Source organism: Lepisma saccharinum, chromosome 2, assembly GCF_977018435.1.
Source record: "Lepisma saccharinum chromosome 2, izLepSacc3.1, whole genome shotgun sequence".
Lineage (NCBI taxonomy): Eukaryota > Metazoa > Arthropoda > Insecta > Zygentoma > Lepismatidae > Lepisma > Lepisma saccharinum.
The window spans coordinates 41,057,062-41,083,423 of record NC_139230.1 but is presented as its reverse complement, the minus strand read 5'-3'; the positions used below and the strand labels follow the sequence as shown (position 1 = coordinate 41,083,423).

The window sequence follows — 26,362 nt, the reverse complement described above, 5'->3', positions numbered from 1 at the left end:
ATAAAACAAAAACATTGTAACCATTGAAATACAACTGTTTCTAAGATTATGATTTTGAACGGCACTCTCTTATCTATATTATAATGCTATTGATGTAGAACAACATGGATGAGTTTTAATATTTCGACCTCTTAAGCTTCGCTTTCAAACTTCAATGTTTGCACCGAGAACCTTTGGCACTTCTACTCTCAAGTATATAATTTAACTAACGTCTGCTTCATAATTTATCACAGTAAGAGTTCTAACCAAAGATTGAGTTTTTTTCCATAACCAAAATTAAGATATTAATTCAGTTATCACTGAGGCATTATTTCAGTTTCCTTACAGTTTGTAGAAATCCCTTCTCTTCAATATTGCATTAGTAGATTATTGTTTTACATTAAAATTCAATGAAATAATAATAAAAAACATAATACCATTTACAAATCCCTGTTACTGATCAACTGATTCTTGTAAACTTCCTAGTACCGAAACGCAGTGCAGACTCTCATCTAGAAATCTGTCTTGCCCAACTACAATAGGCATACGTGAATATGGCATTAGTTGTAATTTCTTGTATCTCAACACACCTTACGCCGCAAAAAGAAGTTAACAGCTTTAAACATAAACTTATGCAATAGCACATAGTTGACACTTCGGACAAAACAGACAATTTAACTTGAATGTACTAGTTAAAAATGTTTTCACATTTGTATCAATAAATAGGAAGCAAATTATTTTATCTCGTGCTTGTTGGATTTGACTCCATGATTATTTTCATTCCATTCTTCGGGAGATTATACAATCTGCAATTTATATCCATGTTTTGTCTTGAAGTACAGCATACTTAAAGTTATGCTTACCTTCTGTATTCGGTAACATTTCCTGAAGGTAGAGTGTCCAGATCGTATATTTCATCTTGGTGGAATGTCATAGTATGTATCAGAATTGTCCGCGTGTGTCCTTGCACAAAAATATGAAGGTAACGTTTAGTATGTACTAATATCATAGTTTTTGTTTAACACAATCAACATAAAACACAATAAAAAACAAATACAACAAAGAACAACATTAGTTTCCAATTTCTAAGCGCATATCAAATTTCTTGTAATTTATGCATAAATGTTAGTGATTTTTTGAGCGGTTTGTGAATCTACAGTAGATAAATTTCTGTGTCAATAACAGCGATGAGTACGAGGTTTTTACATAATAGTTTTAGAGATACGCCCACAGAATGATTCATTGGAAGTTTATTTATGACTGTACACAATTAAAACAATTACGCTTATTCCTTACATTTCGTTACGAAAGTCTTTTTACTCAATAAATATGCCTTTTTATGAGAAAAGTACCTCCATGCGCACTGGTCTTCCCATCGTTCAATATAATTGAATTCTGGAAGATTCACTTTCGTATTTGAACTGGTGTTGATGTTCTTATGTTGAAGACTACTTTACGTATTTGGCACTCTTGCTTTTATCAGTCAACAAAACAAAGACCTCAAAACCTCCCATTTTCATTGAGTGATCAAGAAACTGTGTATTGCATACAAGTATAATGTAACTTCTTCTAGTCATATCACACACTCACAACCACATTTTAATTACTTCGGAATGCTTCGTTCGGACTTGACATTTTTGTGTGAGGATTGATAATAAATGCCTTAGTTCCAGCAGAAAGAAAATATGTATATATAATTTCTTAGGAAAAGAACAGTCTATGCACACACACCCACACATATGTGTTGACATTGAATATGACATTGACAGTCTCGGAAAAGCCATTTGTTTTTCTATTATGCATCTTTTTTCCAATTTAATTGAAGATTTTATAATATATGATATAAATCAAATTGTGTTTTCGTTTTAGAAGCTTCATCTGGTCAATAAATTAATTTCTATGCAATATTTAGTAATTGGCGTTTGAGATATTTTCAAAGCAATAATTTTTTTTATGATTGAATGCAAATATCAAATATATTAATATAATTATATAATAACGAAGCTAATTGATGCTAGAAAGTTGCAATAATTATGAGACTGACGCTTCTATAAGTGCTTACATTGCAATCTGGGTTTACTTTTCAAAATAAGCGTAGAAGAGATTGTATATTCACATGAACTGAGATCTATTCATTTTTATTACATGCTTTTTGTAGTCAGCTTGTAGCTTCATCACAAACATGAGGCTTAATATTTTGTATTATTTTTTTCTCGTGCTAGAAATATTTTTTAACTTGACTTTACAGTTTTTTTTCTCGAAACGTGAAAATTCTTGTTTCTTCAAGTTCCTTTCTTGAATGTTTTTCTAATTTTTATTTCAATGTGAAAGTCTGTTAAATCTTATCATCAAGTCAGTTATAATATTATGTATTTTCTTCAGCTTATTTTGGAAACATTTAACATGTTTATTCGACTTAAAATGGCCATGACATCTTGAACGTTTCTTGTAAGGTTTATATATTTGCATTGGTCCTACAAGCAGAAAATATTAAACGTAGAACAACTATGCTTTCTGAATTATTAAAACAGCACAAAATTGTAATATATGCAATTAGATTGATTGTTAAAATGAAAATGGCTCAAAAATTAAAAGAAGTTGTACCAATATGTGCTCTCAGAAATTTGACAATTCATTGTGTACTTTTTAAAACATTGAGAAAAATCCTTGTCTTGAATCAAGTTTGATTCTTAAAACATTTCTCCTTTTGTTATATTTTTAATTATTTTGAAATTAGAAAACTTGCAAAAACTATCCTTTGCTTCATTGATTTGCATATGTTCGCATATTTCGCATTTTTTCAGGCACTCGTAAAATTTTGGCTCTCTGATATTTCCTTTATTTTTTTGCTATTTTATTCTTTCCAGCAGAATAATTTATTTCTAACTATCTGGAAATTACTTTTAACAATAATCTTTCTTATTTTCTGGTTCCATTTATTATATATATATTTTTAACTTCCAATATACTTTTAGTTTTCCTTCTTTGCAGATAAATAGCTGATTATATCCATAGCTACATTTGGTTGGAAATAGATGGCACATTTATACGAACATGTATTAGGACATCACCAATAATATCTCCATGTACTACCAGTTGTGAAAATCATGCCAGAACGCGTGTAACTTAATTTGGCAGTTCAAAGTTTCTAATTCGAAGAAACGAAGGATGAAAGAAGGCACGCAATCAGGTACCACTTACTTCAAGATTATAATGACATTAATATTATTATGATCAGGTATAAAGTAACTCATTTCGATATGTTACAACAATAAAGTGTGCTCCATTTGTGCTTATGTATCCACATATTATGATACACTTTTCAGTATTTCTAACGTTGCTACTCTTCCTACGCAATGCAGCCTTGTATTATGGTTATACATCCGTACGTTTTCTTCTAGATGAGATATTCAAATCTGCTGTGCTCTTCATGAAGTCTTCTTCGTAGCATCCACTTGATTCCACAATGATCCAGAAATTCAATTATTACAATATTGGTTGTACTTGTGTGTAGAAAATTTACAAACAAATTAACAATCAAATTTAACACAAAGTTAATACAAATTATCCTAGTTTAATTAATTCCATCTGTTAAACTTTTAAGAAAAATGTCTTGTATCTGTCAGTATCCAGATTGTTACATGGTGTGAGTAAAGCAGCATGGTAAAATTCAAACAGAAAAGACAAACACATTAAGTACTGAATTTACACTATTACACATGAGATGAAAATAGATTTAACATTTGGTCAAAAGTTATCACTAGGTATTACGTAAAAATGACAAGTTATAATTTCGGATGTAATAAACAATGATATCTAATAGGCACTTTTAAAATACTGAACTTTTTAAAGTACATTTTTCTTTATAAGTAATTGTATTAAGATATGGTTTTTACTGTAGTATAATTTTAGAACCAACCACAATTTTCCCAACTTTCATCCAATATTTTCAGCAAATTGATATTTATGGATGTGTTTATTGTATAGCTAATGAAGGCTTCAACTTGGTTATCAAGAGTCTAAGAGGTTCTACTTAAATACAACAGTCTAAGTTAGAACAATCATTTGCAGAAGGAAATCAATGCAGCATGAGCATGAAAGAAAACTGAAAAAGACTATTTGCGAATCTAATATAAAACTTACTACGAAACAATCGCATATTTGAATAAATACAGGCTTATCTACTCGAGATAACGGAGGAGAGGAACTCTTGTTGTAAATAAAAGAACAGTTATTATGATGGGAAATGGTTTAATACCTTGAAGAAAATATGTACATTTATCAAGCAGCAAAAATTCATACGAAGACGTACGATTGCTTAGGAAACTTAGGTGACCAATTCGTTTCATAAACCAATATGTTACATGAATAATATCTTTTGAAAATATCGCCTTCACCATTCACCGCCACCCTCGTCAGCCTCGGAGAACTTGCTTCGTTTTCTCTCTCTTTGTGGCTGTTCTGACTAGGTTCGTTCCTTCTTATAACTAGAAACGTGAAAGAAATTCTATGGGTGTAGAGAATCATTCTTTATCTACGATCGAAGTCGGTGATTTCCTAGCTTAAAACGTGACAGTGTACTCTGCAAAGAACTACACAAGTAATCTAGAAACAGATTAGAGGAATCTAAATTTACAGCATAGTTAGTTCGCTATACGCACAAAATTAGAAAAATGAAAGCTTCTGAAATAAGTCATGAAAAAGAATTAGAACAAAGTGGAAAATAGGAAATCGAAAGTTACATAATTTACTCATCTAATATTCGAGTTTTAGTCGAAAGTTTTCTTCTGCAGAGATTTGCACTATTTGTTTGCAAATGCTTATTTTATTTATATGCATTGCCACATTGAGTAGGGTAAAATTTCACAGTTTGCTCTACATGACAGAGCATGTTTTATCCAAGACATCTTTAACATAAAACTTACATTTTGATTTCACATATTTTTTTTTTGGAAACAACTTTTTGAACATAATTAAACTAATTGAATCGTATACTGAATTTATAAGATGCTATTTCTTTCAAAAGTGCTGCAGAAAACACTATTAACATATTGCAGTAAATGTAATAAAAGTGCACAAAATATTAATTTTCAATGATGTTTAAGTGACCTGTACAATTCACGTGTTGTTGGAAGTTAAATATCTAAAAATACAAGTAATTATGCTAAGACAAGGAAATATTATATTAAAAATCAGGCAATATCCACCAAAATTAGAAATATATTAATTAACATACGTTTGTGCTGAAAGACAAACCTCAGTATTCTTGGATTTGCATAATGAACTTTGAAGGTGACAAAACAATGAAATAGATGCCTTGGATTTAGGTTGACTTGCGTGGAACGAACGTAGCGTGGTTCACTTTTATTAGATGAAAGTCTATGTAAAGCCTAATTTCACATATTTGAGCAAGCTAGGTTAGGGAGGCGGCTGAAATTACGAAATAATTAAAGATGTGAAATTTCTTAAACATATAGTAGAACAATGTTTGCTTTAAGCTCTCACGTACGATAAAACATGAAAGGGTCTTACAACATTAAAATTTTCATTATTATTATTTGTTTTTACCAAACTCCCAACATCAGCTAAGTATATTACATGGTGATCTTTATACATTAAAACCTCCTGTACAAGTAAAATGTGTAACATTATCCGAAGCTATAACATATGAACAAAACATATTGGACACCCCACGAAAAGAAAACAGGCATTACTTACTACAGAGACTACCATTCTACTCCAAATATAGCCTTCTACAGAAGAAATACGAAATATGTAACGTAAAACTGATATAAAAGTGATTGCAATCATTCATATTCCTTTTTTGAAAGATCTAATGCATCCATGAATACTCTGACATTGGGAACGAGTAAAATAAACGTTCTCTACCCTCTAATAACTTTTACTTCCTACTTTGATACCAATGAGGAAATGGTATAACATATACGTGTTAAAGTATAGTCCGGAAACGTTCTAGATATAAGTTTTCAGTGAGGTTACATGATAAGATACACACTAATAGACTGAGATTTTCGTTCCCAATGCCTCCAATGCATTTGAAAATACTCATTACTTATCACTCAATACTCTTCCTAACATTCTGTGCTCTGAAACCGGACCAGTTTCAGTGTTTGATGCTTGAAATTGTGCCATGGATCGGAAGGGCATGTAATTAAATTTTTATTTTTATTTTCTTTTAACTAGCACATCTCAGAATGAAAAATGTCATTTCTATATAGGCCTTGTATTCATGAAATTCTTTCTTATGCGCTTACGTCTGTGAACACAGTGTGTGTGTGTGATTTTTTCTTTTTATATGTTTCAACTGTTTACTTTGCAATCACATCTCAATGAGAGCACCATAATCTTCCTCGTGTTACATTAAGCACATCGTACCAAGACGTCTCGCGAAGAGCTGTAATTTCTTCTTAGAGGTTGTGATGTATTACTTACAGCTTTAAAACCTTGTCGTAGTGTATCCATGCAACATTGGAACTCTGACGATGTGTCTCCGTGACCAAATGATTTATCTTAGATTCATTTAGTTGACGCAAAGTTGTCAACTGCCATCTCTGATTAAAATACTCTACCTTTTCATTCCCTTTAACTAATGTCTGCAGAAGCGCTTCATATGATCGTGCATTTAGTGCCAAAGAAGGATATTAAGTGCCTCATAAATTCAGTCTAACATGTGAGCCTTGACAAACGACACTGAAAGAGCTTTTTTTTTCTTATTTGTCGAAATTTGCATGAGACGACTCATTGCTTTAGAAAAAGAAATCAAAACCAATTTCCTTTCTCACATTGTCGCACTTGAAAACTAGAAAAAAGAGAACATACAACAACATACGATTGCAGTTACATACTGAGTTTCACACTCTTGTCTTCATGTAAAGTAGATAAGTTCATTTTTTAAAATTTCCCTTTGATCCCAGTCTTCATTCCACGTTTAACTTACGTGAGGTTGAATTGCTGATGCTTAGACCAGAGATTTCATGATATTGAATTTGTATTTGCATTTTAGTTCTTGTTCCATAACTTGAAAAAAAAAACACGTTTGAACTCTCAGAGTACAATATCATTTCAATATCAGTCAATAAAAGATGCACAGCATTATTGAGAACGTTGTGTGCTGTCTTGTATTCTGTTCACTTTTTTGCACTTTTTCTTCTTATAATCGAGTGCTTTTTCAAGTGGTAAAAATCCAACAAGTCTTTATTGAGTAATTATTTCATCTTCTGTTGTGCTCAGGGACCACAGCACTTTCCAACTTGTAAAGATTCAAGAAGAAAGAATCACAAATTCTTTTGTTATTTTTCAGGATCTTACAATCAATCCATAAATGATAACAACGCAGGTTTCTCAGAAACGAACATTATCTAGAAAAATAAGGAACTAAAAAATTCTTCAAGACACTGTTGCAATTCCATGTCAATGGTGTATCACCTTGTAATTGCACAGTCTATTTTATTCCTTCGGATCACACACACATATATATATATATACATACATATATATATGTATTGTTTCTTCACGAAACATTGATTAGATCTACGACGGCGAAGAAGCAAATTGTAACGTTTAAAGAATAACTATAATAATAACAAGAACCACGTAAGTATGTGTTATACACATGTTCTATCTCGCACACATACTCACCACATGTATGAAAATATTAAATGTCTTGATATATTTAGTAATTATTAACTGCGGCTGCATCGCATGATGTCCGCCGTTATTTTGTATAAGCCATGGGTTGGTGTTTCAATAAATATTCTAATTGTCGACAACTTCTTCTGCAAGAAGTACTCTTGTTTGTGCAAGAACACTTGTAAATCAATGTTTGCATTCAAAAATTCACTTTCCGTGAAATGTATAGGTGCGTGAGTATATAGGGAAGTGCCAGCATATTAAGTGCAGATGGAAGAAAATTTTTCAATGTCACGGTTTCTCAGCTTTTATGTTGTGTGATGTTGTGAAAGGACATCTGGGATAAAATGTTCAATCCTGTTCACAGCATAGTCAACGCCTTGATGTTTGAAAGACAAAACTATTGTATCGACTGCATCCACCACGTGTCTGATACGTGTCAAAGGGGGGAAAACAATTTTCAACGAGATATCCCAGTACCAGCTACACGAGGGCATCACAGTCTTTGGCATCACTAAATTCTCATTAGAGAGAGAATGAGAGATAAAGAATTGCCACGCGTTGCTCATCGTGAGCGTCTCGCCCCAACGTACTTCCGTTCGGTGTCTTGTTGCTTGCAAAGAAAAGTCCATCTACTGTCTCCTTGCGGTCGAACAAGCTCACAACGTGGATATCCTCACCACGCCTTGCGTTTGACTGTCGGCAGCATGGCTCATGCCCTGCTGAGAGCCGGGGGACGTGGTACCGTTGGTGGGCGAAGCAGGCTCTACCTCGGAGCCGGGATACGAGGAGGGTACGTTCACGACGACCGAGGCTGTTATCGTGGAGGACGTCGTGGAGTTCGGCTTGCTGATGGACACGAGCGAAGCCGAGCCACCTCCACCGGCAACACCGGAGGAGGAGTTGTTGAATCCTTGGTTGAGGCTCGCCCGAGACAAGCGGTCGGGGGTCGGCTCGCTCGGTGGAGATCTGTTCGACTGCAGCCGGATCTGGATGTCGTTCATCTCCTCCTCTTGGCCTGACTCCGGAGTAGCGCCTCTTTGGTGCTTCTGGAAAAAGACAACGTGGCTCAGGAGAAGAGAAATACCCATGCAGAGGCGGAGAGAGGATTGGACGGAAGGATATAGAAAGACAAAGGGAGACTATCAACTCCTTGTGCTATAAGGAACGTGGTTAGTGTACAAACTTGGAGAAAGTAAGGAAGAAGCGGAAAAGTTGCATAGTAGAACATATTTGTATCACAAATCAATGATGAATCTTATGAACACTGAACAAAAGTATGACTAACAACTACAAACACACAGCATGCTATTGACTAATTTTATTTCAATAATTTTTTCGAACTGCTTTAGAATCAACATGCACTGGATATTACACGATGATTAGTCTCACAAAAGGCACCACGCTGTCAAAATGTTATAGTTGCAATTGAATCTTCATAACGAAACGAGGCACGGGAGAGCGTCAAAAAGGTACTCCGAATAAAGGCTATAATAACATTGGCTTGGACTAGTCTTCTAATGGGAGACATTTACCGAGGCAAGCTAAATTAAGTTAACAAATTTGTCTTCTTCAAAGAACACACTTAGAAGCATGTTTCACAGAAATAAGCTTTAATCTTGGAATCAATTTTGATACGATATTAAATAATTCAATATATCACAAAGATCTAACGAACATTCAACAAAACTACACGATTTTCAAAACCTCGAAAATGTTTAATACTAGATTATACCCAAGAACAAATAAATACTGAATGGTCACACATAAACGGTGACAATTTATCAAAATTTCTCTGTATTTAGTTCAAATACTGTAAAACAATCACATACTACATTCAAATTTGGCGGCTTTCTAACTAATATCACACACATTTGCAGGAAGTACCGAAAGAAAAAAGATTTCGATTAGTGTATGTATTATGTAACATAGTTGAAATTTTTTATGGAAACACTGAGAGTATATTCTACTACGTTTGACGTGGAATACATGTCAGAACACATTCTAAATCGTTGTTTTATAAATACCTTGATACATATTGGAGAAATTGTCACATTGGAATGTGCATTCAATTCATATCATCCGAGAAGAAATATACTAAAACTGAATCGTTATTCGCCTTGTCACTTACCTAACAAAATGTGTGAAAGTAACATAAAATATGTTCTTTATGCACACAGAATTACCTCATGTTGACAGGCGGGCACTTTTGTCAACATAAACCATGTGAGCAGATTCAAGAATTGGCAAAGTGTGTTTTTATAAGTGCACTTATGCTCAGATAGGCTGATCAAGACTTGACCTATAGTTTAAAGTAGGATCACATAGAAGTACTTGCCACTTGCGCGTTGTGCAAATCAAATACCGTAGGCAACAATTACACAAATGATGTCGAAGCTTTTCAGGGCCCTCTTAGCCTGGAAGTTATTGATTGTGTTTTCGTAATTAAAGAAGAAGAATGGGTTAGATTTGGAGAAGTTCATTGGTTTTGATCCGGAAAAAAATAAATCTAGGTCCAATTATGTTACGTTCATTTACAAGTCGTGTAGATAGAAAATATTTTTTTAAAAAAAATAGTGCTAGAATCAAGTAGGGCTTTGACAAATAGTTTGTTTGAGCCTGCTTTATGTTCAGATAGACTATTGAGGTCTGTACTTATAGCTTAAAATAAGATCAGAACCGTAATGTCAAATCTTGGTTCCTTTGATTACAGACCGTAACATTAGCAGCTACGCTTTTAGATAGGCTCAGTGATAGGGCAGCACTTTTCAACAGTACCTTTTGAATGTGATTATCTTAATGAAAATATTGTATACCTATTAACAGGAGTTAAGTACTTATCATTAATATGATTTTTTCCCGGAAAAACTGCGAGAATGTGTGTAAGTAATTTGCAACACAATGCTTTAAAAACAAGTTGGAATGTTGGAAACATTTTTCCTTAAAGTAATAATTATAAGGTATACGTCATTAGTAATTACACTTCGTAAATGTTTGAACGCTACGTTTACAAATAGATCTTATTAAAGAAGTTGATATAAAAATAAACATCAGTAAGTTTTCCATTAATGTCATTTGTATTAGACGTAGAAGCTACATTGATTTATCCTGCAAGTTTGATCAATAATAAATATATTATATATACCATCAGCTCTCTTCCAGCTTTTGGTAATTTTCTAATTCTTTTGCCATTGAAGTTGCGAAATAAAATTTGTATGGAATTTTCAACATACAGAGAGAGATCTTGTGAGAATTTCCATTCATTGCCGAATGGCGATCTTTACGTTGCTGTGTTACGACGATCTACAACCAGCAGCGTTGAACGTTAGACTCACGATCTCTTTACCGAGGGTTCCAGGTTCCAGTGAGGGCCTGGACATGGATGTTCCTTCCTCTTCTCCAGCTTTACGTAATCACCATTTCATCTTCATCGTCACGATTAGCCAGATGGGGCAGAAAATCGGCATAAAATAAGAAAGAATACAAATATACATTTCGTTATACAAGGAGAAATACATTTCTACCGATATATGAATCGCGGATGTTATCTACAGGAGATAAAAGATGAAGTGAAAAAAGTTTAAGTCCACTTTATGCTCAGATAGTCTAATCGGGACTGATCCTACACCGGAGATCGAACCCTGGATCTCTTGATTACATGGTCACGGCGTTACCAACACACCACTATAGGAGAGAAACGTCAATGAACTTTAGATAAAAGTATCATATCGGAATTAAGGGAGGAAATCCGAACTAAACCTCAATCGAGCATATTTATGTTTTTTTTTACTGAAATATTGGGTCTTCAACTCAAAGGATGAACGATTTCTTAAAATTGCAGCATTCGTATTGTATTGACAACAGTATTAAACCAAAAAGCCTCCACAATCTTAATATTATAACTTTAATAAATTTAATGAATGTTTCAGGTTGCCTAAGTGGCACAGAGATAAGCGGAAACGATTCCTATGCACCAAAAGTTAACAATTATGTGAGAAAAATGCTAAGTTTATATTTCCACGGAAACCGTTGGTGTGCATGTTACCAGTCAAGTATTAAAATTCACGTCCGAGATAAGGCCTTGTTCTGGAGAAGAATGAGTAGAGATATTCAAAGTAGGTACTATTAATAACTTCAGTAAGTCATGATATATATTCTGCTTTTTCCTTATTATAAGGAAAGAAACCTGCTTGGAGGTCTTCCAGAACAATATTGAGCTAGGCTGTCCTCAAAGTCTGCATCCTGTGAGCATTGTTTGTCTCCTAGCAATGCTAATTTCAGCGATTTCTAAAGAACCCCGTCACGTCAAAAAACCAACACGACTCGAAGAAGCTATACAACTTTGTTTTCCTCAATTTTCTCGGCCTTTTATGTAGCATAATGCCCTGGCTATTTTTGAAAAAATATTTGATCACTTGAATAAGGCATGTAGAATGTTCTCCTTAACAGAATCTTTCCCTTCGAACCAAATGTCAACCTCTCTTCCACGTAATACACCTTGGTCTGCATGTTTCAGGCTAACGTGGCACTGGCGCCTGAACCTGTAGCCAGGATAATCCTCTGTGAGGCTTGTGTTGTGTCGTATATTTTGTCTTATTGCGAATATGAGGATGAATGATGAAATTGTTTGATACATTGAGTTTATTTTACTTTGCCTTTCTTCAACTTTTGGCTAACCGCGAAGATAAGGATGAGATATGATGAAAGAACACTCACAAACACCCATGCCCAAGTTCGGAATTCGAACCTGGGACCCCTGGTGTTGTAGCGCGCTGTGCTAACCACACCGCCACGGAGGTCGGCGAAGAAAAGGTTTATTTGTGAAAAGCGTATTTGAAAATACTTTTGCTTCTCTCGCATAAATATGTTTTTCAGCGTGTCTGAATAAATATGGATTTTATATTATTCTTGCAATTTTTTTGAGTTGTCAGAATCACCCACAAAATGATCAGAATCACTTTCCTAAGGAAGGTGAATTTATCAACTTTTTTTATTTCCACAAAACTGAAGATTTGATTATGTAAGCTAACATATAATGAAAGTTTTGTCTGCAAATATATTTTTAAACTTACAGGCGCTGCATGCATTTTACAATAAATCGATCAAAATAACCTTCTTTTACCATAATTATATTTTCTCTTAAACCATTCTGGCAGCATCTTCCAGTAGATTTTATACATTGTGACCATCAAAATTTCTGAGTGCGCCTCTGGTTTCCATTATATTCGGATCCCATTTTAAATTTTTCTTATATTACATCGTTTTTGTGCCTCTTTAGGTTAAACATGATGAATGATGATTAAGTGGAATTGATAAAGGGGGCGCTCACAAAGGAACATGCTTGCCTAAGCCAGGATTTGAACCTGTAACCGCCGGTGGCGAGATCGTGAGACCAGCACTCAACACGTTCGGTCACAAAGACTGTAGGCCCAGTCCGAAATTTTCCTATCTGTGCCAAACTTTTCTTTTAAAATAATGAAGTTTTGTACGTTTCCACAAGTAACACGCAAATTTGAGAAAAAAGTATATTATTTGTCATTTTGTTTTTTGATTGATTGAGTTGTTGTCTTAAGTCCACTTATCAAGATAGGCTAATCGGGACTGGACCTACAGTTTCAAGTCGGATCCGAACGACAGTGCAACATGCCTCCACCGGGTAACTAACCCATAACCCCTTGATTACAAGGCGACGACGTTATCACTACCTCATCGGGAAGGCCCGTTTGTCCTTTTGTCTTTGTAGTTCATGGACAAATGACTCAAGAAGGAATTCTATCACCTTCCGGTGTGTCTAACTATGTATGGAATGTCGAGAACAACATTATCATTATCGGTTGTGTCAGCAAGCTGATAAGTACATACCATTCGACGTTAGTGACGTAGGTGGACAGGACTCATTGTTTTCAAGAAAGAAAACTATTATGGTGACGGATGTATTATGATTTGTGCAGGATAATTGAAAGACGAGGGACAACGTGCGACGCCGGGAATAGAAACACAAGACGAATAGCTTTATTACGATATTGTGTTACCACATATTTGTCTATTATTGTCAATGCTCTCGAAACACGAATTTATGTATATATAATATCTATTAAAAACTAAGGGTTCCTAAACTACATCTGTTACGAAGTTACATACAGATTCTATATACAGGATGTTACAAATATGTGTACACATTTTTACAGCTCGTAACGTACAAAATTTTCGTCCTCTTGGGATGCAAATAATATAAAATGATGGTTGAAGTAAGGCAATATTTTTAGTTTGCCACAGTACACTTTATGTTCAGATAGACTAATTGAGAGTGGACCTACAGTTTTAAGTGGGATTGAAACCACTGTGTAATGTTCTTCCGCCGGGATCGAACCTGGGATCCCTTGATTACAAGGTAACAACGTTATGGCTACGACATCAGGTCTTCTAAGTTTTGATGAAAGGAATTTTTGCTACGATGATACTGAATTGGAATGTAATTGAAATGATATATACCTCACAAAACAAAGTTTTTAAAAAGGAACAAAGTTAAGTGCACTAGCGTTATTGGAATCTTTCTAAATATTTATACATGAACTAAAATTAAAACACTGTTATTTTATTTCATTAAACTTCTGCTACCTCAATACGCCCCACAGACTTTTTCCGATTCGTAAACCTTTCTTTAGTTACCTTCAAGGAGAAAATATGAAATTGGATGGGACAGAATTGTAAAAGCAGCTTTCATAAGCGTCCATGAGACACACATATTTCGATGTATAGTTTACCACAGAGTAAAGAAAGAAAATTGAATCTGTAATAAAATTGACACATCGTACATATAGTGCTGTGTAAACAGACCTGGAACTTTTAGTTTCACAAGGGATCGCTTCACTCAACCCTCGCAGAGAATCAAAACCATCTCCTCCCTTGCTCCTGAAAACAAGACGGAGTCGAAACTATAGGCTTCTTGTCATTCCATTTAATTTTTTTTAAAAAAATGTTACATTCCTTTTCTGTCTCAGCAGGGCTAATCGCGACGATGGGAAAGGAGGACATTCACAAACAAACATCGAGACCAAGGCAAAGACAGCCTCGTGTTCATTCCCACTTCTACATGTCCTGTAACAAATATAGCATCTTTGCGCGCTCCCTAACCTGCGGCAGACACTGTGTAGTTTCACCCCTGCAAAAGGCTCTGTTACGATTTGTTCAAAGATTCGTTTTTATCATGTTCTCAACTATTTTCTTAAATTCCAAATTGCGGTTCTGTGGCCGAGCGCTTTAAGTGGTCCAAATGCAATCTCGCCACCAGGTTTGATGGATGTGATATCGCATATTACATGCATAACATGCGTGCTGTTTCTAAATGAAACGGTAATGAAACTCCTCCATCTTCAATGATCCTTCGAATTCATTGAAAGCTTGCTGCTTCAGAAGAAAATTTTGCTGACGACACCGCCAGTCATTCTTCCCGTCTTTACTGAAGGAAAAAGCTTAGCAAACTCCACTTTATGCACAGAGAGGTTAAACGTGGCTGGACCTAATAATAATAATCCTGTGCGTAACAGCCCATGAAGGGCCTTGGCTTACCTACCGACTGCCGGTCTCCCTCCCACGCTTTCCTTCGTCACCTCTAAGCGTGGAGATCTGCAACCAGTATAGGAATATTCGGGGGTCGTATCCCCAGCCGTTGTAGCAGGTCTCCGCCACCGGATTACGCTTACTCATTCGAAGCTCCCCAATTTCCTCACCGGCCCTATACACAGGCCGAAAATTCCAGGAGACTGAACCCGGGATCGAACCCATGCCGTCCCGCAGCCGCCGTCCAAAGCCACGGAGGAGGACGGGGCTGACCCTACATTTGAAAAATGAGATATGAAACCCGTAACTCTTCATCAGAAGGCATCAGACACTATCTGGGAGAGACCCTGCTATCTTCTACTCAAACTTACCACGAGGGCACACAGGATTATGGAGGGTTCCACACATTCTTTTTTCTGCTATAGTAGAGGTTATGTGATCAGCACCATGCTCCCGTCAATTGTACCTTACAGCTCGTTCACTGGTGCGCAGAAACATCGACGAAAATACCTATCCGAGAATGCAAACTCCGAGAACTGAACATAGACAGTCGGACGCCATATCGACTTGACAAAGCGACTCAAACCTTGGCAGGTAGTACCTTCGTGATCAATGTAGGGTCATGAAGAGAAATACTCCCACAAATGCAGAATGGTTAAATTTGGAATCACATACAATATCATATTGCATTATCATCTTGTATATCACGATACAAGTGTTTTCCGGTGGACATGGGTCCATTATAAAATGCTGAGAGCCAGTAACAAATGCATATTTTCGCAGTACACTTTCAGCTCTGCCGATCTATTTACGATGTCGAAAACAGCTAAAATTAAGCCTATAATTTCCCCTTTTCTCTTTGGATAAGATACAATATGCAGGAAACAAGCTTGACTAACAAGACATTGCTTTGCTTTGCTAGCCCTGGTAGTACTGCCTTGCACTACTAGGAGGCAGCACTTCGCAAACTCTCCGTTCAGGAGACTTGTCTTAGTCAAACGAGAACCTGAGATTGAACACGAAAAAGGCGGCCAATTCTAGACCCGTAAAGAAGCGCAACATATGCATCAGATTTGTTAGTATAAAGACTTCTACCAAATTTTTCAGCCAAACGAGGAGCCGTAAGTTTAAAACGTGTGGGCCTACACGGAAAATTAGAGAGAAGAAAAATCTGACAAATTGTAATTGTAGGTTAGGAACAGTTGCTCGGCTTCGATTTCTGGTGAAGTTACCATTTTTGCAATCAGGAATGTAAGTTTTACTTCTTGTTAAGAATCGCAGTTGCGCTAAAAATAAGTCATGGATTATTTTTCAACATGGCGGAGATCAAAATGGATTGTACTACTTAATTAATTAATCAAGTCTGTTCTGACAAGCAATATGTTTTTCTCCAATTCCGATATAATGCTGACCAAGGCATTTATGGATATTTTTTATAGTATAAAAAATATGCATAAAAACGTAACGTTTCCACCCTCTAACAAGGTCTTCTTCAGACGAAACTTCACAAAAAATTGATGAAAGTTACAAAACATCATCTTATATATACACTCCCAGACAGGGTCCATACTCATAACAAGACGAAGGCACCAGTCCTTATCTTAGAACATTTCATTTCAGGAATTCCTGAGTGTGGAATCTCCTGACAGGTAATTGACACTACCTGACAGGTGATTGACAGGTACCTGGTAAGAGTCTTGCCTTATCAATACCTCCACTAATGGACCTAGACAGATTCCTTATCTCCTGGACTCCTTCCTTCCTTTTTTCTTTCTTCGTTTTTCTTCATTCTTCTTACCTCCTTCCTTTCTCTCTCTCCTTTCCTCCTTCCTTTCTCCTGGCAGAAAGGGACAAGATTCGAAGGAAGACGGCAGCTATATTGAAGAAAGAAATGGAATAGCAGAGAATATTAGATAATTTAAGTCAGAAAGAAAGGGAAGGCATGAAGAAAATCAAGGCGAGAAATGATGTTGTGGTGGAGCAGGCAGATAAGGGAGGAGCCATTGTAGTGATGGAAAAAGAATGGTACGAGAGGAAGTATGAAGATCTCAAAGGGGACAGCTATGAGGAGATCTGTGGTTCCGAAGAGGAACAAAATATTAGAGAGAAGATAATAAAAGACTGTGGGAGGAGAGGATATAAAAAGTGCATAAAAGAGGCAGGAAGAGTACCCAGTTTGAAAGGCTTTGGAAAGATACACAAAGAGGAGATAAAATTGAGGCCAGTAATGGATTGCAGGAACAATGTTTTGGAACCCTTGTAGAAGAAGATAACGAAGATAATTGGAGTGTTAGTGAAAGAGCAAGAAAGCAGAGCTGTGAAGAACAGTGAGCATTGGAACTTATAAAAGGACTGGAGGTGAGTGGGGACAAGACGACAATATTTAGCCTAGATGTAAAAAGCATTTTCCCGAGCATCAAGTGGGGACACACAGTGGAAATTGTTAGGAAGGAGATGGGACAAGAAATAATAGGAAAATGGGATGCTGAACGAAAGCACTGCAAACTGTTTGCGATAATGGTTACTGCAGAGTGGGGGATAAAATAATGAAAATTAGTAAAGGCTTAAATATAGGCTCTAGATTAAGCCGTGTTAGCAGAATTGGTGATGAACGAATGGGAGAAGAAAGTGATGAAAAAATGAGGGGAAAAGATAATTCTGTTCTGCAGATATGTGGACGATTGTTTCGGTATATGGAGGGGAACAAGAAGGCAGCTGGACATGTGTGTCAAAGAAATTGAAGATGAAGCACGAGGGATATTATTGGAACTTGAAACAGAAGAGGAAGAGAAGATAAGTATCCTAGATATAATGATGAAAAGGGACAGAGGAAAGGAGGTTGAGACCACTTGGCATCAGAAAAAGTGTGCAGTTGGAGTCTTGTCACAAAAGGAGTGATGTGAGTGAGGGGACAAAAATAAATTGTATAAAGAATATGGAAGACAATCAAGAAAATATGCACGAAAGAAGAAGAAAAGGAGGGCAAAATAGAGAGCCTATGGAAGCAACTCGAAAAGAATGGGTACAAAAAGGAAGACAGACTTGACGTAAACAGAAGATGAAGGATGAAAGAAGATAGAGAAACAGGACAGGGAGAAGAGAAATAAAAAGAGAGGTGGTTTGATATAAGGTGTATGGGGAAAGCCACAGAGTAAAGTACTTAGAAAGGCGGGCATAAAAACGTACAGAAAGGGAGGCCGCAGTATTTTAAGGATAGCGAACAAGAGGGAGGAAGAAAGCAGAGAGGAGGAAGAGGAAGGGATAATATATGAGGTTCAGTGCAAGGAATGTGAGAGTGTGTACATAGGGGAAACAAAAAGAGACTGAAAACAGGTTGAAGCAACATAAGGATGACGTAAGATTAGAGAGGGAGAAAAATGCTATATTCAAGCACACAAGAGAAACGGGACACAATATAGAATGGGAGAAGGCTAGGATGATAGGGAGGGAGAAGAGATGAATAGTGAGTAAGTGGAAAGAAGCCAAGGAAATAGAGAAGAAATAATGAACTGGAATGGGGGACTGAAAATTAGCAAAGAATCGAAAAGATGAGAGAAAGGAAGAAGGAAAGAAGAATGAAGAAAAACGAAGAAAGAAAAGAGGAAGGAAGGAGTCCAGGAGATAAGGAATCTGTCTAGGTCCATTAGTGGAGGTATTGATAAGGCCAGACACTTACCAGGTACCTGTCAATCACCTGTCAGGTAGTGTCAATTACCTATCAGGAGATTCCACACTCAGGAATTACTGAAATGAAATATTCTAAGATAAGAACTGGTGTCTTCGTCTTGTTTTAAGTATGGATCCTGTCTGGGAGTGTGTATTTATTTATTTATTCAAATTTCAGATACAGCACTTGTAAGGCCATTTTACACTGAAAATTCTAATAAATCAACAAGAACAAGTCAAGATGGGTTTAGGTAAAAACAAAAAGGGATACATATAAACAGATAAGACATAAACAAGGAAACAAACAAAAGATTTACATATTCGTTCTTAGAGAAGATCGGAAAATACTTTCAGGGGCAAAAATGTTGATGTTTGTAGGTAGTTTATTATAGAACTGTGGCAGCTTGTGGATCAGAGAGCGCTGTATGAGGGAAAGCCTAGTGGTAGACTTGTGGAACAATTCAGTGTTTCGGGTCGATCGAGAGGGAACACTTGAAGTTGAATTCTGTAAGTAGAAATTCAGATCTTAGTTAAGATGATATTTTGTAACTTTCATCAATTTATTGTGAAGTTTCGTCTGCAGAAGACCCTGTTAAATGGTTTAACGCTACGTTTTTATGTATTTTTTATACTATAAAAGTTTGCCTTGGTCAGTATTTTAATGGCTTATTAACATGGAAACAAGGCCTAACAGTGTTACTATTCCGTTATTTAAAAGGCAACACATATTCCTTTTTCTACGTCGTACCAATGAATATCACTCTGCCTTAGTCTTGTCTATCAAGGAAGACAATGAACAAAGAAAACATATGACTGGTCTGTTCCAAATAATCCCAAGTGTGGGCTGGAATTTGGAAAATCCAACATGTATTTGGGGAAGCTATTTCTGTTTCTTTATTTTACGTCACTTTTATTCCTCTTGGGTTAATCGCGGCGATTAGGATGAATGATGAATTACTGATGGGGAAAACACAATGATACATCCAAGCCTTGGCCAGTGTTCTAACCTGGGACCTTTGGCTTCGTAGCAGATTACGCTGACCACTCACTATTCACTCCCCCATGGAGGAAGCGTACGAAAACGCAGCGAAAAATGCTGACACTCCTATACAAATCCAATGGAACATTTCTTATGCAACGGCCATACAGATAATGTTTTCAGGTTTCTAGAAGGCCATACTATTGTTTTTCCTGTGTATTCTGAGAGGATTTGATAATTTTCTGTTTCCCGAGCGTCCGGAGAGGGCTGAAAAATAAATGTTAGCCTAAAATTATCTATTTCACACATATAATTACATTTCAGTCACAGTAGTTTGCGTCAATAAATGTACGGTACTGACAGGTAGAAGAAAGACTGGCACATGTTCTTGCAGGAACACGATAATTTGAAACCGAAGCAGTGTTTTCGGGGGAAAATGTCTTCTCTCCCCGAGAAGATATTATTGGCTTGCCTCACCTGAAAAAGCCCTGCGGACGCTCCCCCCATTTTTGGTGGTACATTTTATGAGGTTCGGGCACTACGTTAAACAATATACGAGGGGCGTATAAAAAGTTCGTGCCCTGACCCACTTCGAGTTGTCTGATGAACAAAATTATGTAGTATTACTCATGTATCCTTTCGTTATATGCGTTGCAAGTTTCAAGCATGTATCCAATAAACTTTTTGTGTTAGAGGTGTAAACATAACACAAGGTGAGGCTATATTGGAAACTGGAGCTTTCAAAGTTGCGAGCTGTTAACAAGTATCTACGGTTGAAAGGTTTATCACATCACAAAGTCCACAATGATATGGTGCAGACATTGGGGGATAAAGCACCTTCATATTCCTCGGTAAAGAAGTGGCATACGGAATTGCGCTGCTGTCGTGAATCATGTGACAACGTACAGGAAGACCATCAACAGTCATTACGCAGGAAACTATCGATCGTGTGCAACAACTTATCAACACTGATAAGAGGATTCATCACTAGGACACTTGCTGACATTGTTGGCATATCAAACGATTGCATTCATACCATTTTAACAGACCACTTGGGATTAAGAAGAGTAAGTTGTCGTTGGGTGCCCTCGAATGTTGACAGATGATGAAAAACACGACAAGTGAAACCACAGCGGCTATCCAATCCTGTGCCTTCAAAAGCTTGCGACGTCCACCTTATTCCTCAGATCTTGCTACGAGGGACTAATACCGGTTTCTTAAACTAAAGGAAGAGGTGCGTGGTAAGAAATTTCACAATGATTCTGATGTTATTGACGCTATGGAGAGATGGTTACAGGAGCAAGACAGAACATTTTATTCTACTGGAATTACAGTGTTAGAAAAACGATGACGTAAGTCTGGCACTCGGATGGGAGGGACTATGTCGAAAAGTGATGGAAGATATTTCCCGATACCACTTCCGGAAGTGGGTCAAGGCACGAACATATTGTACGCCCCTCGTACAGTTCCATCCTTCTCGAGTGCGTTGAGCGGTCGACATATGATCTCCCTTCATTGATTTATACTCATCATCGCGATTATCCAAAAGTGGAAGAAAAGTGATGTAAAAGTAGAGAAATACAATTTTATTATTATTATTTTGCTATTGACAAAATGAAGAATATTCAACGAAACAGTATGTTTATTATTTCAAAAGTATGATATGTTTGTTCTTGTATTAAGTCCACTTTATGCAAAGATAGACTAATAAGGACTGAACTTACAGTTTCAAATGGGATCCAAAGCACGATGCGTCTCCACAGAGTACCGAACCCGGGACTCTATAATTACAAGGTGACGATGTTAGAACTACGCCATCGGGGATATGTTCGTAAGAAAAATACAAGCAGATTCAAAGCTTCCCCGATGGCAAAGCACATTGAGTGGTCGACTGAAGAATATGGTATTGAAAGATCCGCGTTCAACTGAGCACGTGCGTTTCTTTATGAATGTCCCTTAATAAATTTCATCTATTCATCATTTATCATCTTTGTTGGAATTAGCCTATAGATGCAGTAAAGCATTTGAATTAAAAATAGTTACCCATTACCGACAATATATATATACACAGTGCGTCCATTTCGATCTTCAGCCGAGAGATCGGGAGAAGCGTGGCGGGCGGCCGACATTTGCGGCCTGTAATGCCCGCTTATTTTTATGGACATATGCAGACATTTATATAAATATTGCAAAACGAGCACTAACCTGTGTTATAATTTATCATCTGTAATTCATCCAAGTTCTGCCCTTATATACACAAAAAAATACGCTTTAGAAACGATGTTAAGAGCCACAGATAATAAAGCATTTTAATCATAGTTTTGACCACTAACGTCCTGCTTAAGTTTATATCCTTGAAAGAGTTTTGTGTCGATGGGGATCGTTTGGAGGCTTCGAATGTGCAACACTGTATCAAGATTACGCTGTAGACGAAACCGTTAAAAGTCAATGGTGTTCGTGAGCTTCCTTGCAATCCGAAATCTCCAAGCTCGAGTTTTCTGTTCCTTCGCGACAGAGCTGTGAATATAGTGGCGAGCAGATAGATGTAAACCAAGAGCGTGTTAATTTCGTACTGTGCGCAAGATTGATATTATTGGTTTCTTTACTTCCCCCCTCTCTCTCATTCTATTTTGAACTTTCTTTTCCCCTCTCTCTATTTCAATCTTTCTTCCCTTCTCTTTACCACATTCGATCTTTCATATCCTCCCCATCTTATTCGATTTTTCGTTCTCTCTCCTTTTAGATCTTTCTCTCTATTTCCATCTTTCTCCTTCTATTTCGATATCTCTCTCTGGATATATGGTCCATGACAAGATCTTCCGCCAAATTTCAACCCATTCTTGTGTATTCACAGCTTTACGCTTCCGCAGTTAATACTTGAATACATCCCTCTATTCTCCCGTGACATTTTCCACCCCACTGTATGCCTTTCCACCTGATTTCCCTTTGTAAATTATTTCGTAACGACCTTCCTTCCATGCTCTAAATGCCTACCTTTAATCTCTGCCACGAAGGTACCTCGCCACCCAGAAGTAAGATAGCCGAACGAATAGCCCTTGGTCCGCTTCCAAAAAAGAAACTTAGTTCTCCATATTTAGACGTTGAAATAATGCTTTTGCTTTGACCTACTTTCGACCACAAAGGGAACTGATTGATATTAAGAAAGATTCTTCCGCGAACTAAAAGAAGCACAAGGATATACTTTGCCGTGGCAGTTTTTGGTATTTTTAATTTTTTCTTCATCTGCTTAGTTAGAAACAATATATTGTTCGCAATTTATTTGTTCACTCGCTTCATTCCATCGAGATTTGTCAACCGGAATTTTTACTTTTTTTCCCCCTCTAGCCAAAGCGTTCTTTTCTCCCGCTCCTGGGAAGTAAATCTGTGGCTTAACCAAAAAGAGCATTCTGTGGCGTCCGACAAACTGTTATTGATGGGAGGGCAACAGGAGCGTGAAATGGGGCTGGCAACACGCCAGGTTTGTCTGAGCCCGCATTGTTTAGCTCCGGCTTTGGCCAAATCCCAACTAACCAGTACACAACATATTCCACTTCACAAATATTTCATGTATCTCCGGACCAATCACCCAGAGACAGCTATTTATTCGCTGGCGATATGGAAAGCGTCCCCTCCAGCGCGGCGGTCAATGAGGAATAACCAGCGTGAAAGAAGCAATCACGTTCGAAATTTCGAGAGTTGTGAACAGCTGGAGTTGCTTGTTTGAAACGTATTAATTTTTCATTCGTTTTACGTTTGTGACCTCGTGTTCCGTTAGATTTGACAATGTTTTTTGTCTCCATTTTACAATACCTGTTCCAGTTTGCATTCGTCGATCTCTCGCTATCCATGCTAAACGATATTCAAAACCGTATTTCTCCATCAAAAAAAACCCCGCTGGAACGTTTGTAGCTCTTCCCCATGACAATGTTATTTCACAGAACATTCAACCTCCTGGTCACTTGTGTATTTATCAACTTCTGAATTCAAATTTATATAGTCACACTCTCCACTTAACCTGATCGCCATGGATATCCCCAACAGGCAAGGAAACTTGGAAAATTAAATAACCTTGTACTACCAAAAATACTCCATTTACATGTAATTCTTGGATGTTTTTTTTACATATCTTCCCCCCTTCTTGCGTATAGTAAGTTTAACGACCGCAAAGTACTGCATAGCTTGACTTCTAGCTTCTTTGTACGATTTGTTTTGAATGAGCCACTTCACGTGAGAATTTCTTGGTCTTTTTCTATTGTGCAACTTTTATAATTACTATAATCTGAATTAACAACGATCTACCTTTGGCACGACAGATTTTAATTCTTACTATCATGCTTTCAACAGTTCCAATGGAATCCGAGTTTCAACAACACTATTTCATTTATTTTACATGTTTTCTTCCTCTCATGATCCAGGAAGCTTCATAAAATGTATTTGTGACAAATGAAAATTCTGGGAGGAGAGCTACTTTCATATGTTTTTACTTCTGAAAAAATACTTTCGTCCTCGTTGTTGATGTTGAGTTTGTTTATAAGTCCATTTTACGCACAGATAGACTAATCGGGACTATACTTACGATTTAAAGCAGTACCTGAACCATTATGTGCCTGTACCATATTGAACCCGGGATCCTTTTATTACAAGGCGACAATGCTACAACAGTGCCATCAGGGAGATAAATTAATTTCGTCAACTGCTTACAAACAGAATCTTTATATTAGAGAAGATAGAATGAAATTGCTGTGATGAAACAAGGGGATTTCCCAGAAGAAAGGCTACCAATAAGATTTTCTCCTCTAAAGCAAAGTGTCATTGTTATCGGAGAGCATCGTTCATTATAGTACGTGTAGAATGGAAAATCGTTTGAGCATATGAACTAAAAAATGTAGTACAGGACCCACTATTCTTCGTATAAACTGAAGCATTTGATAAAGTGCAGCAAGTGTGAATTGACTGATTTACACGCAAGTAATAGGAGAGTAATTAACTCATAATACTGAACAGAGAAAAGGAAAATTTATTACAATATTTTGTTTCTCCATCTTTCTAGCAAATGTCACAACCTAATGTAACCTAAAGACGAAGTGCATCACTGATCTCCGGTAGGCTGTAACTCTCTCGTATCAGTAAACAGCGCATACTGGATCAATTATCTCGTGCAAGTACTGGATAATCAAGCTGCCATTGATTCGATTTGCATTATATTACTGTGCAAATCAGTGACTAACAATCCATATACCCAGGGTGATTTGTCCGCTGGTATTGAACATTTTTTTCAACATGGTGAGTGTGAAAATAAAGATAAAGTGCCATACATACACACTTGAATTATGAAGGTATGGGTGTATGCTTTGTAACTCCAGCTACCCCTCTTTAGAAGGAAGTCTTCGCCCATGTTGTGTGATCTCTGTTTGAATGTTTGTTGGTAGAACGGAATTGGGCAAAATTGATTTCATAATCCTACATTTGAGTTTACTCTTAATGATCGCGAGACAGAGCTGGGGAGTAACGTTAAGTAAGTATAGCGTTACTTGCGTTAGTAACATGTTACCAAAATTACATGTGTAACGGTAACAGTACTTTGCGCTACTTTAATTTCGTTACCTTGATAAATTCTGAACTGGAAGATTTGTTTGCTAAGGCAAAAGGCTTTGTTGTATTGCTTTAAAACTGAGCATGAAAAGTTACATTGGGAAAGCATACACTATAGAAAACGGATGTGATATTCTTGTAAACAGTTAAATGTCTTTCGTTGGAAATTTCAAGTCCACTTCATGCACAGAAAGGTTAATCTGTACTGGGCCTACAGTTTAAAGTGGGATCGGAACCATTATGTGTTTGCACATAGATCGAACCCAAGACCTCTTGATTACAAGGCGAGGACATTACCACTACGCCATCAGGGTGGCCCGAAATATCGTTAGTGTATGACAAAGTAACAGTAACACGATAGTTTTGACAACAAGGAAACGGTAACTGTGACGCATTGCTCTTTTGAGTAAATTATCCAACACCGTTCAAAGGACGTTCCCATTTTTCGATATACTCTCCATTGGGAATGTGGTATTTTTCGCAACATTAAATTGTCACCCTCGTGCAATACCATTTTTCATCAAAGTAACTTAAATACTATTGAAAGCATAACAAACTTTGTCAGTCGTCCACAAAGTCAGATCTCAACCAACCGTGAATCGAATTCGGGAGACACTGGCAAACTTTCAAGTTAACCATTACAAAGGTTTGGGAAGTATAGTCGCAACTCAAATTGAAGGTTACAGAATATATTTGGCACCATCATTCGGGACATAAAGGCCCTTACACGCAATGTCATTAGCGTGAGCAAGCTTGTGGAACTCCTTCACTTGGGATACAGTAAGAGCATACCTGTGGTTCACAAGAGCTTTTTGAAATACCTACTTACGCTTGCCCGCGATCAATCTCTTTCGTGTTCGAGTGAATGTGAAAACCAGAATTCAAGCGTGACACCTGAGTGTTGGTAATTCCAAGAGTTTTCATAGAACATTTTCC

The 26,362-nt window shown here is 36.9% G+C and overlaps 1 protein-coding gene across 3 annotated transcripts in view; it reads right to left on the bottom strand.

Annotated features, from left to right (window-relative positions):
* Positions 1–744: 744 nt before the first annotated feature.
* Shal (Potassium voltage-gated channel protein Shal) overlaps positions 745–26,362 on the bottom strand; it is a 461,000-nt gene continuing 435,382 nt past the window's right edge. The window contains exon 6 of one of the 3 annotated variants that reach the window (XM_083117318.1): positions 745–8,678. In XM_083117318.1, the coding sequence (XP_082973444.1) occupies positions 8,289–8,678 (390 nt within the window). In that variant the 3' untranslated portion in view covers positions 745–8,288. The remainder of the gene's footprint in view (positions 8,679–26,362) is intronic. The other 2 variants (XM_083117319.1, XM_083117320.1) reach the window with 2 other exon arrangements.